We start from the raw sequence: 19,867 nt of genomic DNA, 5'->3' as shown, positions 1-19,867 counted from the left end.
AAATAGTGCCATGAGATCTTCTACGTCCACCTGTACAGACACAGAAGGAACCGTAGTTTGTGTCATCCAAAAGACGCAACCTTCAACATTGCAGCATTTTCCAGAGATGAGCGAAGTCCATATCTGTGGCTTGCCGTGCAAATGTCGTTTTGTCGTCGTTGTTGAAACCTCAACCTTTTAATCCAGAGGCAAGAGAGCTATCAACTGAGCCTAACTGACACCGCACGATTAAAAAGGCGCTTTTTTATTTAAAAAAAAATCCCCAAACCAATTCAAGATGATAAAAGTTTACGGGACAACTTAGTGGCACAAAACCCGCCACATTCAAACGCGCGCACACGGCTTCAATTGGACTGATGTGCTCAGCGCTGCGATAGCATCACAAACCCAAGAGTGGAACTTCATGAAATCAGTTCAATTCTCAAAACTACGTGATCGTAGCAGCAAAACAGCTCATTTTTTTAACGTATATTCGTGGATATAATTATCTCTATATATATATAAAAAAAGTAAAGCAGTGGGTGGTATTTTAGGGATAAAATCAGGCTAAGGGAGTGCTGTCTGGTTTATCTCCAGGGCGGTGAGTCCCACCTCCTGGTAATGACAGGGCGACGGGTCCGGGTTCCTCCTTTTTTTTTATGGCTTTTATTTGCGCAATTGCGCACCAACAGCGATGGCGATCCTCCTGGGAGACAAGTTCCCAGACTTCGAGGCTGACACGACCGAGGGAAGGATACACTTTTACGACTGGTTGGGGAGCTCGTAAGTTCAACCCAACAGACAGGGGCTCGGGGTGGAGTGTGGGGGGTGTGTTGGGGGGTCTCTGATTTCGTGGACGCACTGCGTTCTCGACCTCTCACTGTATTTAACCTAAAGCTCCTCCTGTGCGGATCGATTTCTCTTTTGAGTTTGTATTCCCCGTTTCCGGGTAGTTTTGGGGTAGGTTTCTGCCTGTTGTGTCAGTCTGGTCAGGGATAGCTCCCCCTCCCTCTCTCCCCCCCACCCCACCCCCACCCCCAGTCATAAGTTTTTGGGTTTGTTTGGACACATTTGGACTTGGAATCACACAGTTTAAACTGCCCCCCCCCCCCCCCAGTGTCCCAGTGTTAGTGCTGGGGTGGGGTGGGGTGGGGTTGGGGGTGGGGTGTTGGGTGTTGCAGTGTCCCGAGCGCCTTCCTTCCGCTTTGCTTTCTCCTGTTTTTACCCGGCAGTAAGTCTGGAACCCCGGTTGTTAGTCGGTTGCCTGGTCGCTTTTCCGGGGGTGATAATTCCTTTCGGAAATAAACAAATAACTTAATAACTTGGTCGCTCAATCCACGCGTGTCCGTGGGGCGCTGCCGTGCGCAAATTGGCTGCCGTGTTTCGCCCACAAAATATACAGTCACTTCGCTTCACAGGATATTCTGTGAAGCACTTTGAGATGTCTCGAAGACCTGACGAGGCTCTATATCAAATGCAAGGATTATTATTATTCGATATTAAACTGAGGCCCCATCTGCCTGTACAGGTGGATGTTAAAGGTCCCATGGTACTATTCAAAAAGAGATGGGAGTTTTTCCCGTGGTCTTGGGCAACAATCCCCCCAAATAAAATCAGTCACTCACTCCATGGCTGTTTGTGGGCCGTTGCTGTGTGCAGCTGCCTGTGCATTTAGTCCATCTAATGCAGTCAATCTACTTTACATTGTATCTTGTGAACCACTTTGAGACGTCCCTCCAACTTGATAAGGCGCTAAATCAAATCTGAGGATTGTATTATTCTGTGTGGCTCACAATTTTCCAAAGCTCTGATGCATTGGCTGACCTGATTGTGAAGCCTCAGCCTCAATGGATCTGACTGCGGAAGAGGAGAATAGTGACTGTTGGCTGTGTCCTCGAGTTATGCTTCCAACATGTTGGTGTTTGGATGCAGATTGCTCTACTATGGCCTTATTTTTGGGGGGATGGGGGTGGAGGAAGAGAGGGGATAGAAATGCAGTGGCTGATCACAGTCGCGGTCACCAGGCAATGTAACATCACTGTGCGGTGTGTACGGTTGTTACAGAGCCTCAAGGTGAGTTTCCATACTTCTAAATTAGATCTTCATGAATTGGACATGGATGCAGGAATAACTTATTAACTGATAAGAAACAAATGCAAACCTTGATTCCCAAATAATGGTGAGGTTGTTTTTCCTAGGATTAAGTTATGTACATAATAAAAACAGACAACGCTGGGATCACGCAGAACTACATTTGGTTTCTCAGTTCTGATGAAAGGTCATCGACCTAAAACATTACCTCACTGTCCTCTCTCCATAGATGCGGCCTGACCTGCTGTGGGTTCCCAGCAACTTCTGTTTATATTTCAGATTTCTAGCGTCTGCAGTATATTGTTTTTTTTAAGTAACTTTAAAATAAAGGCAATATATTGCAGATGCTGGAAATTTGCTGGCTCTGTATCTGAACAGAGGATCATTGTGACTTGAATAATAATAATAATCCTTGCATTTGATATAGCGCTTTTCACGTCTGCGAGATGTCTCAAAGCGCTTCGCAGAATATACTGTAAAGTGAATTGACTGTATGTTTGTGGGCGAATCGCGGCAGCCAATTGGCCACAGCAATGTCGCACAGTCGTGGATTTAGTGACAAAATTATTATTGTTTTTTTTTGAGGGAATATTATCAGGCGTGTAGAGTAAGGAAACTTGCCTAAGGTTTCACCCTGCCGGGAATCGAACCCAGGTTTCTCGCTTGCTAGGTGAGTGCTCTAACAACTGAGCACGAATCTACTGAATATAGAATACTAGATGTTATAGCCTCAGGAGGCCAACACAGTGCTGTGTGTGTATGCTTTGCTTTTTTAAAGTAAAACTCCTCTTGGTTTCTTACATTCCTCCTTCAGATGGGGTATTATATTCTCTCACCCGGCAGACTACACTCCGGTCTGTACCACTGAACTGGGCCGAGCAGCGAAGATGAGTAAGGAGTTTGAGAAACGCAATGTGAAAATGATCGCTCTGTCAGTTAACAGTGTTGAGGATCACATTAACTGGACCAAGGTACGAATGGTATTAATAATAATAATCATTGCATTTGATATAGCGCCTTTTACGTCTTCTAAATGTCTCAAAGCTCTTCACAGAATAAACTAAAGCGAATTGACTATATATTTGTGGGCGAAATGCAGCAGCCAATTGCGCACAGCAGTGTCCCACAAAGAGTCGTGGATTGAAATGACCTATTTTTTTTATGGATTATTATCAGGCTTTTTAATAATTTTCAAGAGACAATGATAATAAATAATAAATAAATAGTAAATAAATAATAAATAAAAATAATACAATTAATGAAGCTTATTAATGGGCAAGGTCACTCGTCTGTTTTGTTCTGGGCGTGTCACAATGACTTCTACAATTTGAACCAACTCTCCAAAGGAGAGCAAGTACTGCAGCCATCAAAGCAGAAGAACGAGTTTCAAATATTTTACGGACTGGCCTAAGAGTGATAATGTTTAGAGCAGGATTTTTTTTGCTAACCCAAGATAAATTTGTAACATGGGTGTTAAGCGCCCTGAGACGCTGCCTTACGTGAGGGGCTCTATATGAATGCAAGTTGTTGTTGTGTAGTACTTGTAGAGAGGTGTTGACTTGTGAACTGCCAGCAGATTTGGTTAGGTTGATACTGTTTAACTTGGCGGGTGTGGGGGTGGAGGGAAAGAGAGAGGGGAGAGATTGCGATCTTGAGAGGATGGGTAAATTAGCTGAAGAAATGGGCTAAGAGCAGGGCTGGTTAGGCTATTTGCAGTTTTCTGTTGTCTCAATCAGTGAGGCAGGCGGCAGATTTTACCCTGCGCCTACTGAAGCTAAGACGGTAACATTTAAAACAGAAATTAACAAGCTTTTGAAGACAAATTGAGCCAAATGGCCTATTTTGGTGCTGTAATATCTACGTTTTATTTTTCCATTGTAGGATATCAAGTTCTACAATAAGTCAATGCCAGAGAAGCTGCCATTCCCCATCATTGCTGATGAGAGGAGAAACTTAGCTGTAAAATTCGGAATGCTTGATCCTGATTCAAAAGACAAGGCGGGGCTACCAATGACTGTTCGGGCTGTAAGTTTCAAGGACTATAAACCATATTGTTTATCAGAGTCCATTTCCTACTGAACTTGTGGTATGTTGCATAACCTGAAATACAATCTGCACGCTTGAATGCTGTTCACACCATCTATTGTAAAATGCAGTGACTGTGTATTTTGCGGGCAAACACAACAGTCAATTTATGCACAGCAACGTCTTGCAAACAGCCATGAAGTGAATGATCAATTGTACCTGGAGGAATTGTTGTCCAGGACAAAGGGAGAACTATCTTTTTTTGTCAATGGGATCTTTGTAATGTTACAGTCTGCTTCTGCCAGACTGCGAACTAAATATTTCCACACTGTATTCTCCCAATAACCATATCGCTTGTCCCCTTGATTTCTTGCACTGATTTGTCAAAAGTTGTTTGAGTAACATTGTATATCCTGTCATTCAATTAAGTCTGTTTTTTCTCTTCTATCCTTTAAGGTGTTTATAATTGGCCCTGATAAGAGGCTGAAACTCTCTATCCTTTACCCGGCCACCACTGGTAGGAACTTTGATGAGATGCTGAGAGTCGTTCACTCCTTGCAGCTGACTGTTACGAAGAAAGTTGCAACACCTGTAGACTGGAAGGTGAGGATAAACTGCCCAGGGACTGAAGCAGCCCACAGCACTTCTATCAGCATACGGCCCATTCGGTTTACATTCTTGCCAGAACAGATATGAATGGGAAGTTTAGCTTGGGAGGTGATAACTATGCCCCCTGAGATGGGGCTTCACCAAACGTTGGCTGACATAGGCTCACCAAGAAAGAAAGTTGTGCTGCTAAACTGGTTTATTTGGATCAGATTCTGTCTATACACAACAAATTGCATAGGCCTTTCACATTAGGAGGATGTCCCAAAGTGCTGGACAGTCAAAGGTTTGCACCTGAGCTGAGGGTTGGATTTGGAAAGATGACTTTTCAGTCAGCTCCCTATTGGATATCAGGAAATTCTTTATAAATCTCATTGATGAGCTTGTCCATCTTGCAGGACTGATCATCCTCCTCCTCAGCCAGGATTCGCTGGAATGTGGCCTGTAGTTCAGGGAGGCGATGTTGGTGACACATGTAATCTGTTGAGCGCACGATTGCATGCATTATAATCGCCTAAGTGGTACATCCACCCGAGTCTCATTCAATTTCCTATTCATTTAACGTAAATTTATATGCACTAGTCATAATAACCACTGCGTAACTCGTAATGCCACTACCAGACTTGTTGGTACCGCACTTATTGGTTGGCAAGTCAAAACACTGGGTTTCTCACACCTGCCTCAAACAGAACACTGAACGTGCGCTCCCCCTGCCCTCCCTCCCAGAGGTGTAACATCAACAACTACTGCGTTATAACTGTGCTCTACACTACTATATTAGCCAGCAGTTTGTTTTTTGTCTGATTGCTGATCTCTCACCTCTTTCTGTGTAACAGCTTGGTGACCAGTGCATGGTTCTCCCCCATATACCCGAAGAGCAAGCTACCAAAATGTTTCCTAAAGGAGTTTCCACCATGAAGCTGCCATCGGGCAAAAACTACATGCGTTTCACATATATTTAAATTCAGGTGTAAAACAGGCTGTTGTATTGGAATTCAAAAGTAAAACATGTGCCTGGAAGATCCAATGGAGGACACGTCGCAGGTTAAAAGCCCAAAAAGGAATAGCAGTGAGCGGAGAACTTTTCAAGATGAGTGGGAAGTGCTTTCATTTTATTTGAGAGGTATCGCACAACAGCATCCTGTAAAGAACACTTGCATTCAGATTTAACCCAGCTCAGATTTTGTGCCTGTCATCGGCTACAGTTTGCGAATCATGGAACAATTTAGATAAGACAAACTTCAACTTGCATGTATTGCAATTAGAGATTGATTGATTGCCTTATTTTATAAGGTGCTTTACAATAAAGCAATATAACTTTTAAAGTTTTAAACCTTTAGTCCCTGACTGTTCAGTGCCTTGGGACGTCCTCCTGATGTGAAAGGCGCTATGCACAGTATATGGAATAGACATTGCTCCCATTCATGCAGAATTTAACTGCAAGGGAGGGTGGAGAAAGAGAGTTTATAAACCAGTGAAGCTTTCCACATTGTGCCCTCAATGAAATTAAACTTGACTCAGAGAATAAACTGAACACTGAGTCAGAACAAAGTACAGAACTTGGCTATAGGTCTAGAGAGAAATGGTAGTAGGAGGATAGGAGAACTTTTCAAGGTCTGAGTGGAAAATACTTCCCGTTTATTTGAGAGGTATTGCACAACACCACCTGACAAAGAACACTAGTCAGCATCCATTGTTGTCAGGCAAGCAGGACTTTCTGGCACTGAGACAGCTCCAAGTTCACATGCTTGACATCAAGTCAACCTTCTGTGCTGGTTTCAATAATTCAGCTCCTGAGCCAAGCAGGTTCACAGTTCTCCAGGGCACTGCTGATGACAGATCAACCATGGGTGTACTTGGAGGGGCACACTAATCACTGGGCTACTTAGCTCCTGTTAACTCTGCAAACCAAAGCCCCAACGAATAGATTGGCCCTAGCCGGACAAACGTGGAAGGTTTTCAGACGGTGCTTTATTAGCAAGCTAGGAGGTTTTAGCAGCACCCCCAACTTACAGTCTGTCCCCAAGCTTTGTCACTTGCCAACCTGGGCGTAATACTTTCTAGAATTAGTTTAAGCACCTGGCTGAGCAGAAGCCATGCAGCTGTGCAAGAGTTACTTGGCAAACCAGCAAGTCTTCAATTGGAACTTGAACCCGAAGCTTCTGAACAGGAGTTCAGAAGCTAATATTGCAAATTAGTTAAACGCTTTACTTTCCAGGAGCAGCTGTACAGTACTGTGTGCAAACAAACTGCTTATTATAGAATAGACTCCACAGATTTAGCTGGTTGAGCTCTGACATTACATCAGCAGGATAAGAGGACAGGGCTATGAAGGGCAATTTTAGGACAAAGGCCGGGGATTGCTTATGTATATAGAGGTTAATCAACAGCTAGAACTCTCAGATAACTTAATCGTTTGGGACAAATCTTTGCCTTGTCTCTGAAGTTTAAAGAGGATATGAATTAGGAATCACAATTTCTGCAATTATATTATCATATCTAACATTAAAAAGCAAATAAATATTTGATTTTCATCTGTAATCAATTATTAAGTGTTTTTATTATTTTTGCAACATTATAACATGTCATTAATAATAATAATTACTGTTGACCATTCGTGGCCTACATGATATAAAAGCTGATAGAGGAAGAGGCCTGGTTGAAATTGAAACATCTTACAAATCAACAAGTGGAGGTTTAGATAAATATATCAGAAAAACCCCAATGAGAGTATCAAAATGATAGAAAAACATGAAAAACAGAAAAAGAAATGGCACAATCAAGAGTATCTGATTTGAAATAACATCATTAAAGTTGCAATCAAGATCAAACATTCATCAAAAAGATTTACAAAGTACAACAACAAAATTACATTTATGGAGCACCTTTCACGTCGGGAGGACATGAAAGGCGCTGGATGGTCAAGGGTCGGGACCTGAGCATGGGGGAGGGGTGGGGGTGAGGGAAGGCAGCGAGGTGGGAGGGCAACTGAAGGCATGATCGAAGAGGAGGGTCTTGAGACTGGCCTTAACGGAGGCAAGTGAGGACGCGAGATGAAGGTACTGTGGGATGCAATTGCAGAGTGTGGGGGCAGAGAGGCTGAAAGCCCGGCCACCGATGGTAGGGCTCGTCGGGAGGGAGACATGGAGCAGGCCAGAGCCCGCTGAACGGAGGGAGCGGGCAGGTTGGTAGGGAATCAACAGGTCAGAGAGGTAGGAGGGGGCAAAGCCATGGATGGCCTTGAAAGTGAGGACGAGGATCTTGAATTCAATCCTCTGAGGGATGGGGAGCAAATGGAGTCGGGCGAGGGTGGGAGTGATGGGGTCACGGTGTGTGAGAGTACACGAGCTGCAAAGTTTTGGATGATCTGCAGCTTGTGAAGGGAAGAGTTGGGAAGGCCGATGAGGAGAGAGTTTCCATAATCGAGCGAATGCGTAGGTGAGAGTCTCAGCAGCCTGAGGGGTGAAGCAGTGGCGGAGTCTGGCAATGTTGCGGAGGTGGTGGTAGGCAGTGTCGGTCATGGCGCGGATTTGGGAGAGAAAGGACAGTTCAGGGTCAAACAAGACACCCAGGTTCCTGACTGGCTTAGTGAGGTTGAGTGAGCAGCAGTGGATGCTGATGCTGCCAGCGCCCGAGATGCAGAGGCGCTGGCGTAAGCCAATCAGGAGGGCCTCGGTCTTGCTGACGCTCAGCTGGAGAAAGTACCTCATCTGAAGCAACAAAAAAATGACACATGGAATGAAAATTGCCCTTAAAAAGAAAATATCTTGTAGAAAAAACTAATTGGAGAAGAAAATCATGTATAGTCAATTTCCAAGAGAAAAAGTAATAATCCTTACTTTTGATATAGTGCCATATCAAGCCTTTGAGACTTCTCAAAGCGCATCACAGAATATACTGTAAAGTAAATTAACTCTATATTTTGTGGGAGAAACCTGGCAGCCAATTGTGGACAGCAGTGTCCCACACACAGTCGTAGATGAAAGAATGAAAGAACAAGGCCTAGATATGGGCGAAAGCTACAACTAATTGACAAACAGGGATCTGAAAGCTGAAACAGAAGCTCTCATAATATCAGCACAAGACAAATCTATTACAACCTGCTATTATGAAAATAAGATCTTAAATAGAAACATTGATCCAAAACGACAAATATGTCACCGAACACCAAAAACAGTAGACCACATATTGTCTTCATGTTCAGCACGAGCACAATCAGAGTATCTCACTAGACATAACAATGTAGCTAAATATATTCACGAGACAACTTGTAAACACTTTGAAATTGTTTTGTATGAACATCAACCAGCAAAATCAACATCTGTAACACAACAGGCATTATCATAATAATAATAATGCTTGCATTTGATATAGCGCTTTTCACGTTTTCTCGACGTCTCAAAGCGCTTCACGGATTCGACTGTAAAGTGAATTGACTATGTATTTGTGGGCAAAACGCGGCAGCCAATTGCGCACAGCAGCGTCCCCACAAACAGTCGTGGATTGAAATGACCAATTTATTATTGGGTTTTTTTAGGGATTATTATCAGGGGTGGGGGAGGTTAGTGGGTGGGGGTGGGTGGGGAGGTTAGTGTGTGGGAGAGGTTAGTGGGGGGGTGGGGGAGGTTAGTGGGGGGGGGGCGTGGGGAGGTTAGTGGGGGTGGGGAGGTTAGGGGGGGGGTGGGGAGGTTAGTGGGGGGGTGGGGAGGTTAGTGGGGGGTGGGGAGGTTAGTGGGGGGTGGGGAGGTTAGTGGGGGGTGGGGAGGTGGTGGGGAATTAGTGGGGGGGGTGGGGGGTTAGTGGGGGGGTGGGGAGGTTAGTGGGGGGGGTTAGTGGGGGGTGGGGGAGGTTGGTGGGGGTTAGTGGGGGTGGGGTGGGGGAGGTTAGTGGGGGGGTGGGGGGGTTAGTGGGGGGGGGTTAGTGGGGGGTGGGGAGGTTGTGGGGGATGGGGGAGGTGGTGGGGGTTAGTGGGGGGGTGGGGTGGGGAAGGTAGGGGGGGTTAGTGGGGGGTGGGGCGGTTGGTGGGGTTAGTGGGGGTGGGGTGGGAGTTAGTGGGGGGTGGGGGTGGGGTTGGTGGGGGTTGGTGGGGGGTTAGTGGGGGGTGGGGTGGGGAGGTTAGTGGGGGGTTAGTGGGGGGGGTGGGGAGGTTGGGGGGAGGTGGTGGGGGTTAGTGGGGGGGTGGGGAGGTGGGGGGTAGGGGGGGTGGGGAGGTTGGGGGGGGTTAGTGGGGGGTGGGGGAGGTTGGTGGGGGGTTGTGGGGGGGTGGGGGGGTTGGTGGGGGGTTAGTGGGGGGTGGGGGAGGTTGGTGGGGGGTTAGTGGGGGGGGTGGGGAGGTTAGTGGGGGTGGGGGGTTAGTGGGGGGGGGGGGTTAGTGGGGGGGGGGGCTTAGTGGGGTGGGGGGTTAGTGGGGGGGGGTTGGGAGGGGAAAACATTTTTATATAAAAAGATTAAAAATGAAAAGAAAGCCCAGAGTGGTGTTCAGCGATGACCCTCTCGGGCTGTGGGTCGCGGAAACAATGAAGAGCGCTGAATATTTATTTGAGCTCAGACTCCACCCCGAGGTCCTGCTCCATAACAGGTGACACACAGACAGACAGTCAGACACACAGACAGAGGTCTGGTCTGGTCTCCCTCTCTCTCTCTCTCTCTCTCACTCTCTCCTTTCCTGCCCTCTGAAGTCGTCCTTTTTTTTGTGTGGAATTAAAATATCCACCAACAGCGATGGCCACAGCGATTCTGCTCGGACAGAGGTTCCCAGATTTCGAGGCTGAGACGACGGAGGGAACGATACGGTTTCACGAATGGTTGGGGAGTGCGTAAGTTACGCTGCGGCCGCGACACACAGCACACACACAGCACACAGTACACACACAGTACATACACACACACACAGCACACACACAGTACATACACACACACACAGCACACAGTACACACACACACACACAGCACACAGTACACACACAGCACACACACAGTACATACACAGCACACAGTACACACACATACACAGCACACACACAGCACACAGTACACACACAGCACACACAGTGCATACACACTGCACACACACATACAGCACACAGTGCACACACACACAGCACAGTGCACACACACATACACACAGTGCACACACACACACACATAACACACAGTGCACACACACCGCACAGTGCACACACACTCACACATAGCACACACACACACACACACACACAGTACACACACATACATAGCACACAGTGCACACACACACACAGTGCACACACACACACAGCACACAGTGCACACACACACACAGTGCACACACACATAGCACAAAGTGCACACACACACATAGCACACAGTGCACACACACACATAGCACACAGTGCACACACACACATGGCACACAGTGCACACACAGCACAGCGCGCACACACACACAGAGACTCTGCACATGACTGACTGGGGACTGGGGGGGACCTGATAACGTCTGGGATTTGGGGATTATAGCAAATATTCCTCGTCATTTTTGTGTGTGTGTGTGTGAGACAAAGCATCCCCTCCCCCCTCCCACTTTGCAAAATAATTTCCTTTTTTTGAGATGGGTCCCTTGTTTATGCAGTGTCATTGTAACTGGGCGATCGATGCACTTCTCTCCAGCGTGTAGGGTTATTACAGAATTCCTGAGCTATTTCTCCCACATTTTGACCACAAGAGGATAATAATAATAATAATAATAATAATCATGATGATGATAATCCTTGCATTTGATCCAACGCCTTATCACGTCTTCGAGACGTCTCAAAGCGCCTCACGGAATATACTGTAAAAGCGAATTGACTGTATATTTTTGTGGGCGAAACTTGTTGTTTTGTACAAGAATCCTGGCCTGGTAGCATGTGGAATTCCCCTTCTCTCTACGCTAACCAAACACCCCCACTGGTTTAGTTGTGATAATTATCCCCTAAAAAAAAGTTTTTTAAAATAATGATTATGGTCACTCAGTCCATAACTGTAGGACGTTGCTGCACATAATTGGCTGCCGCGTCTCACCCACAAAATATGCAGTCATTTCACTTTACAGTATATGTTCTGAAGCGCTTTGAGACGTCTCAAAGATGTGAAAAGGCGCCATATCAAATGCAAGTATTATTATTATTGTGTTGATTAAATTGTAACCCAAACATGTGTAGATTTTAATAACAGCCAGAAACATAGAAAGTTAACAATGCCGGAGAAAGCCATTCGGCCCATCATGTCTTTGCCAGTTCCTTTAAGAGCAATACTATATGTTTAATGAGTTTTTTAAAAAAATACGCATCTCTCCTGATGCAGCAGAAGGTGATGCTCAATTTTTTTAAAAAAAACTCAACTTTGAGTGGTTGTTTGTTCTACTTGTCTCTTGCGTTAGATCTGTGTGTTCCTGGGAATGATCTGTGGGTCACTGGAGTAATCTGCAGTTTGTACACTTTTCTTCAGAGAGTTTGACCTCAGTTGTACAATATGAACAATGTCTGAGAATAGAAACCCGACTGACCCCTGGCCACCAGCCCCCTCTTCATGCCCATTTGTGGGACATTGCTCTGCACAAATTGGATGCCACATAATAAGATAAATAATTCATAATTGCATCTTATCACATCACTGAGATGTCTCAAAGCGCTTCACAGGATATACTATAAAGTGGATTGACTGTATTTTATGGGCGAAATGCCAGTTGCACACAGCAATGTCCCAAGTTAAAAGTTAATCATTCACTTTGTGTCTGTTTGCGGACATTGCTCTGCACAAATTGACTGCCACAGAGATCCACAAAATGCATAGTATATCCTGTGAAGCTCTTTGAGACATACTCCTGATGTGAGGGATGCTAAATTAATTTTTAATTATAATTATTAGGTTATTAATAGTGGCTGATCTACATCTCTTCACACAATCCTCCACTTGTAAAAATATTCCTCTCAGATGCATTTTGTAAATTGACTTTATTTACAAGTTCTGTTTACAGTGGAAACTCGTGAGTAAAGTCACACATGGTCTGCGTTGACCACATTCATGGTTTGACCTAAAGGTGGATTTCCACTGTTGTTGCAGCATTCACTAATAGATTCCATAAAGATCAGTTAGATCTTTATGAATTGGACACGGATGCAGGAATAATTTATCTGTTGATAAGAAACAAATGCAAAACTTGCATCCCAGGATTAAGTTACTGACATTTCAGTGCAACTTTTCTAATTTCATACCTAAATACAGGAATCATTGTTACTTAGTTACCTAGAATCCGAGAAATGTCCAACATTCCCCCAAATAAAAATGGTCATGGCTGTTTGTGGGACATTGCTGTGTGCATAACTGGCAGCCGTGTTTCACCCACAAAATATAGTCAAACCACTTTACAGAATATCCTGTGAAACACTTTGAGATGCCTCGATGACGTGATAAGGTGCTATATCAAATGTAAGGATTTTTAACTTACAGCCTCAGGATGCCATCAGTGCTGGCTCATCTACGTGTGCGTGGCTTGCTTTTTAAAATAAAACTACACTTGGTTTCTCACAATTCTCATTCCTCCTTCAGATGGGGAATTCTGTTCTCTCACCCGGCCGACTACACTCCGGTCTGCACCACTGAACTGGGCCGAGCAGCGAAGATGAGTGACGAGTTTAAGAAACGCAATGTGAAAATGATCGCTCTGTCAATTGACAGCATTGAGGATCACATTGGCTGGAGCAAGGTACGAATGGTGTTAAGCATATTGACGGGCAAGCTCACGCGATGGTTTTATTTTGAAGCTGTCACACTGATTTCTGCGATTTTAATCAGTTCTTCGAACAACAGCCTTCTTTTCAAAGGAAGCAAGTACTCCAGCCAGAAGAGTGAGTGTCTGGCTTAGCATAATATTTTAAGGGCTGGCCTAAGAATGATGACGTTTAGAGTTTTTTTGCCAACCCAAAATAAATTTGTAACGTGGGTACAGTAAGGTACTTGTAGAGAGGTATTGACCTGTGACCTGTCAGCAGACTTGGTTAGGTTAATGCTGTTTTTCTTTGTTGGATGTGTGTGGGGGGGTGGGCATCAGATGGTAAATGGCCTCACAAGGCCAGCTCATATCCTGCAGCTATTGAACCTGCGCCTATTGAAGCTAAGACCATTACATTCAAAAGGGAATTAAACAAGTATCTGAAGACAAGCTAATGGGTAGGGGGAAAGAGCTAGGAAAAGGCTTAGGTTCCCTGGGTCAAATGTTCTATTTCAATGCTGTAATTTCTAGGTTTTGTTTTTCCATTATAGGATATCAACAGCTACAATGATTCAAAGCCTGAGAAGCTGCCATTCCCCATCATTGCCGATAAGAACAGGGATTTGGCTGTGAAACTAGGCATGTTAGATCTTGATGAAAAGAACAAGGAGGGACTACCAGTGACTGCTCGGGCTGTAAGTTTCACCACAATATGAATCAGATTGTGTATCGAGGCTCATTGCTTATTTCCTCCTCATGTTGCCAAAACTGAAATATAACATTCACACTTTGAATGTTTGTTTTGAGTAGTACAATGGGATCTTTGTAATGTTATTATGTTGCTGCTGCTGCTGCTGCTAGACTGTGAGCTAAATAGTTCCACTCTATATTCTCCCGATAATCATCTTGCTTGTCCCCTTGGTTTCTTTCGCTGATTTTTCAAAAGTTCCATTGTTCGAGTAACATTATGCCTCATCATTCCTTTAAGTCTGTTTTTCTCTTCTGCCCTCTAAGGTGTTTATAATTGGCCCTGATAAGAAGCTGAAACTCTCTATCCTTTACCCGGCCACTACTGGTAGGAACTTCGATGAGATTCTGAGAGTCATTGACTCCCTGCAGCTGACCGATACCAAGAAGGTTGCAACACCTGTAAACTGGAAGGTGAGGATAAACTGCCAGGAACTGAAATTGCACTTGTATCAGGTTACTCCTGTTCATTGTATGGTCTTGCCTTTTTGGCAGCACTGAAATTCATGGGATGTTTACCTTGGGAGGTGTTAGCATTCTCTCCTCCCCCTGAGGTGGGACTTCACCAATGGGTGGCTGACATTCGCTCACCCGGAAATCAAGTTGTGCTCTCAAACTTCCTCCTTATTAAGTAAATTAGGGAGATTCCTGGCACCAAGAACCAAAGGGTGGGGAATTTGGAACAGGTTCTGTCTTTTGACAAAAACAAATTGCTTATACAGTGCAAAGCCTTTTACATCAGGAGAAAGTCCCAAGGTGCTGGACAGTCGAAGGTTTGTACCTGAGCTGGAGGTAGGATTCAGGAGGGTGACTGAAGGCACATGAGACAGAGTTCCAGTGAGTAGGGCAGAAAGTCTGAATGCGTGACTAGGGGCGGTGGGGTGGGCATGAAGTATGCCAGTGCCTGCCAAGTGGAGAGAAGGCAGACAAGTAGATAACTTGAAGAAATGTAATGAGGAAAAGTAAGTAGAGGAAGTAAATGGTAAATTTTAAGAGATATTGAAGAAGAGAGAGACTTAGGGGTTATCATACATTCGGGAGGGCAAGTTGACAAACTGATTAATTTGAATATAAATATGGAATATAAAACCACAGATCTATAATATATATATAATAATATATAATAATATGTATAATAATAATCTATAATAATAATATATAATATAATAATCTATAATAGTTGTATTAAATGATTTTTGCATATTATTGATACTTTTCATGTTGAGAGCACATCTCAATGTGGAGTCCTGCAGCTCAGTGGTTAGAGCACTCGCCTCACAAGTGAGAGACGTGGGTTTGATCCCTGGCGAGGCAAAATGTTGGGCAAATTTTCTTATTCCACACGCCTCTGTTTACCTAGCAGTAAGTAGGAGCATACTGCCATTATTAGTCGATTGGCAGATCACTTTTCCGGTGGTAATAATTCCTTCCAAAAAAATAAGAATAAATTGATCACTTCACTCCATGACTTGGGACACTGCTGTGCACAATTGGCTGCCGCATTTTGCCCACAAAATATACAGTCAATTCACTTTACGGTATATTCTATGAAGCGCTTTGAGACGTCTCAAAGATGTGGTAAGGCGCTATATCAAATGCAAGGATTATTCTTATTATTAACGTACTTCACTGTAAAGTGTGGCAACTACTATTTTGTAGGAGATGCTAGACGACAGTTAATAATAATAATCCTTGCATTTGCTTTAGCGCTTTTCACGTCTTCTAGACGTCTCAAAGCACTTCACAGAATATACTGTAAAGTGAATTGACTGTATATTTGTGGGCGAAATGCGGCAGCTAATTGCGCACAGCAGTGTCCCACAAACAGTCGTGGATTGAAGTGACCAATTTATTATTGTTTTTTTTCTTGAGGGTTTATTATCAGTGTTGTTTGGTTACCAAACTTTAGAAAAAAATGTGAGAGCTGTATAGTATAGTCATAGTTATTTCCTCTCGTCAGTGAATTGGTGACAATCAACTTCAATTTACCAAAGGAGCTCTCAAAAAAGAACTAGATAAATAACTAAAAAGGAGTAAACTGCAGTGTTATGGGGAAAGAGCAGGTAAATGGGACTGAATAGATTACTCTTCGAAAGAGTGAGCACAGACACAGTTGACCAAATGGCCTTCCTCTATGCTGTAAGATTCTATGGTTCACCGTTTAGAAACTGAATGCAGCAGAAAGTAGTCTTTCCTTTTTAGTTACTGGGCTGTACATAATCCTTGAATCTAATGAAGCACATCATAGCCTGCAATGTCTCGGAGCTGAAAAGCTTTTTAAAGAGCTTTATTCCTTGCTTGCTTTGTTTGGTTTAGAACTGCTGTAGTTGTGAGTTGTAAGCATGTGTACTGGTTTCTGATTTTAAATCGGTAATGCTATTTATCAGGTTTTCCATTTTCCTCCAAATTGAGGAATTTTTTTTTAAAATGATTTAATGTTTTGAACTTTAAATATGACTGACTTCTTTGTCACAAGGTCACCATGGCTATCACTTCCTGTACACTGTGCTATGTGCAGGCAGTGACTCTGAAGTCAGGGTGATGTTTTGTTGCCTGCACATAGAGCAACGAGCAGGAAGTAACATCTGTGGTGACTTTGTGCCCCAGATGTTGCCCATTCGCCTTCCTACGGGTTTTGAAGGCCTGATCTTTCAGCACCCAAGCGTAAGTGTTGTTTTCCATGTTCACTGTATGTGTGCGGAGGAAGACTTGCTCCATTATAGTGCTGCTTAGGATTTATGACCCCCTTTCCCAACTGCATTATAACTATGCTCTGCACTACTATAATTGTTCAAGAGTCTGTTTTGTTTTGTCTGCTTGTTGTCAGCTTTCCCTGATCTCTCACTTCTTTCTATGTAACAGCAAGGTGACATGTGCATGGTTCTCCCCAGCATTCCCATGGAGGAAGCTACCAAGATGTTTCCAAAAGGAGTTTCCACCAAGGAGCTGCCGTCGGGCAAAAACTACATGCGTTACACAAATATTTCAACTTAGATGTAAAACGGGTGACTGTTGGATTTAATCTGAATTAAAACATGTGCCTAGAAGATCCAATGGGAGGACACGTAGCAGGTTAAAAGCCTAGAGAGGATTGGCAGTGGGGGGAGAACATTTTCAGGATTTGAGTGGAAAGTGCTTTTATTTTATTTGAGAGGTGTCGCATAATAAGATCCTGCAAAGAACACTTGCAGTCAGGTTTAATCCAAGCCTAGTTTTTGTGCCTGTCACCTGCCTCAGGTTGCGAATCGTAGACCAATTTAAATGAGAGTTATCTTTAAATTGTATTAGAGATTGATTGATTGATTGATTGATTGCCTTTATAAAGTGCTTTATAAACTTACTTAGCCGTTTGTTTTAATATTTTAGAAACCTGTGCAGCAGTATAGTAATGGAAGTAAAATTATTTTAAAAATTATCGGCCTTCTGAATGCTTCCCTTCACAAGCTGCAGATCATCCAAATCTCTGCAGCTTGTGTACTCTCACGCACCGACCCCATCACTCCCACCCTCGCCCAACTACACTGGCTCCACATCCCCCAGAGGATCAAGTTCAAGATCCTCGTCCTCACCTTAAGTCCATCCATGGCCTTGCACCTTCCTACCTCTCTCTGACCTGCTGACGCCCTTCCAACCTGCCCGCTCCCTCCATTCATCGGGCGCCGGCCTGCTCCATGTCTCCTGCGCGACCCGTCCTACCATCGGTGGCCGGGCTTTCAGCCTCTCTGCCCCCACACTCTGGAACTCAATCCCACGATCCCTTTGCCTTGCTTCCTCCCTTACAACTTTCAAGGCCGGTCTCAAGACCCTTCTCTTCGACCGTGCCTTTGGTCTTCCTCCCACCTCTCTGCCTTCCCTCACCCCTACACCACCCCTCCCCCATGCTCGGGCCCCAACATCTGAGTGTTCAGCGCTTTGGGACGTCCTCCCGACATGAAAGACGCTCTATAAATGTAATTTTGTTGTTGTTATTAATAATAATCTGTGCATTTTTTATAACACCTCATATTGGAAGGACATCTCACAGGATTTGCTGCAAGCATCCTAAAAAGCAAGCCCTCAAAAGCCAACAAAGGCACAGTCTCTTCTATTGTCTATATAACCATTGTGTTGCTTAAACATAAATTGGATATGCAGTACAGGGTGATCTACCTGTCAATGGGCAGCTCTAGCTCATGTACTCGTGGTTTTACTTCCACTATTACCCCAGAATCTGAGCCAGGTTGAGCAGGACTTGTTGAAGATTGCTTTGCAGATGATAGAGCAGATACCTTACACCTGTGCTCTCCACTATTCCCACTCTGCTTGTTTCCTTAATCCCTCTACCCTACTATTGGTGGCCAAGCCTCTCACTATATCTCTGTTCCCTCAAATTCTCTCTACAAACCCCATTGAGCTGCTCCTTTTTTCCCCTGCTTTCAAAAACCATCTTAAAGACCCAATATCTCTGACTATGTCTTTGGTCAAAAGAGAGTCATTGGGATGTGGAATGCCCTTCCCACTAAGGTGGTAGAGGCGGAGTCTATTGTGGGTTTCAAGAGGAAAGTAGTCGATTACAGTAAACTGATAACAAGTCCCTGCCTTAACTAGTCACCACCACTTAAATAGCCATGCTGTCAATAACCCGTCCTCTTACAATGAAAAATATTAATAAGGGACTTTGCTTTAGTTGTCACTCTGCTTAACGTACAACTTGTCGGACTTTGAGCATGCCCCGCCCAACCTCCACCGAGCACATGTACCAGGATAGGGCAGCAGGCCTCTGCAACGCAAGATACGATCTCCACCTAGTCACAGTTCCCCCTTGTGGCTCAGAAGGACCTATGGCTAAGTAGCCAAGTCTAGAGTCAAACTGGAGATGATGAGAATTATCTGTCTGCAGTTTTCCAAAATACATGAATTGTGAAATAATAATAATCCTTGCATTTGATATAGCGCCTTATCACGTCATTGAGACGTCTCAAAGTGATTCACAGAATATATTGTGAAGTGAATTGACTGTGTATTTTGTGAGCGAAAGTAGAGAAGAATTAGTAAGGCAGCCTCACCACTGACGTGTGCTGAAGCCCGGGTTTACAGCCCTGAATCCCAGTGTTACTCAGCTGCTGATGCCCTCTGCCACAAGCAGGTTTCATTATCAATGTGCAGATCCTATGCATGGGCTGAAATTCAAGCTGGATTTATCATCAGGGTAGGAGAGGTAAGTGGGCAGAAACAGGAGGCTTTATCCATATAATGAAATCCAAGAGTCTCTTGTAAGAAAAAATACAAGGCATGAATCATACTGTATGTTTTTAAAAACATATTATCTGATAGAAGTAGGATAGGCAGTGTGAGATTAGAGCAGAAGGGAAATAGTATTCCATCAATGTTTAAAGGGACATTCTCCTATGTAAAATTGTCTTGAGAAACAGTGTGCAGAAAGCTGAGCGAACCAACTCTGCAAGGTGGCAAGATCGAAATTAATTGGATGAACAACTGAGGGCAAAGATGTTAGAAGGTTCAGGAAACGGCAATGGGTTTGTAGTTGGTAGCTCAGTAGGAGGGGGCGGGAGGGGGTGTTGTAGATACGATGATCAAACGACACCCAGTGATGTAAACTTTTAAAGAGCAAGCCTGTCAGTCTTATTTACCTGCCCTTTCCCCATGCCCCTATAGTTTGCTCGTTTTTAGATATAATAATGCCATGTAATG

General features: G+C 44.2%; 2 protein-coding genes across 2 annotated transcripts; both read left to right on the top strand.

Annotated features, from left to right (window-relative positions):
- The first annotated feature begins 590 nt into the window (after positions 1–590).
- LOC103180010 (peroxiredoxin-6-like) lies at positions 591–6,034 on the top strand. The gene is made up of 5 exons (XM_007895608.2): positions 591–762; positions 2,885–3,041; positions 3,952–4,095; positions 4,552–4,698; positions 5,538–6,034. The coding sequence occupies exons 1-5, from the start codon at positions 674–676 to the stop codon at positions 5,661–5,663; spliced, it is 663 nt and encodes a 220-aa protein (XP_007893799.2). The 5' UTR covers positions 591–673; the 3' UTR covers positions 5,664–6,034.
- Positions 6,035–10,273: 4,239 nt separating this feature from the next.
- Positions 10,274–17,515, top strand: LOC103180009 (peroxiredoxin-6-like). Its single transcript, NM_001292962.1, is given in 5 exon segments — positions 10,274–10,517; positions 13,267–13,423; positions 13,981–14,124; positions 14,444–14,590; positions 17,039–17,515. Coding segments are annotated over 5 exon segments (675 nt in total). The 5' UTR covers positions 10,274–10,422; the 3' UTR covers positions 17,171–17,515.
- The last annotated feature ends 2,352 nt before the right edge of the window (positions 17,516–19,867 follow it).

This window comes from Callorhinchus milii, unplaced genomic scaffold (assembly GCF_018977255.1).
Source record: "Callorhinchus milii isolate IMCB2004 unplaced genomic scaffold, IMCB_Cmil_1.0 Scaffold5, whole genome shotgun sequence".
Lineage (NCBI taxonomy): Eukaryota > Metazoa > Chordata > Chondrichthyes > Chimaeriformes > Callorhinchidae > Callorhinchus > Callorhinchus milii.
The sequence above is the reverse complement of the archived record's forward strand: the minus strand, read 5'-3'. Positions and strand labels throughout refer to the sequence as shown.

What these genes read in the sequence shown, in the direction of transcription:
- LOC103180010 (XM_007895608.2), top strand. Translation starts at nt 674, where the DNA reads ATGGCGATCCTCCTGGGAGACAAGTTCCCAGACTTCGAGGCTGACACG. An exon ending in TACCAATGACTGTTCGGGCT is followed by an intron (nt 4,096 to 4,551) that starts GTAAGTTTCAAG and finishes CTATCCTTTAAG; the next exon opens with GTGTTTATAATTGGCCCTGA. An exon ending in CAACACCTGTAGACTGGAAG is followed by an intron (nt 4,699 to 5,537) that starts GTGAGGATAAAC and finishes TCTGTGTAACAG; the next exon opens with CTTGGTGACCAGTGCATGGT.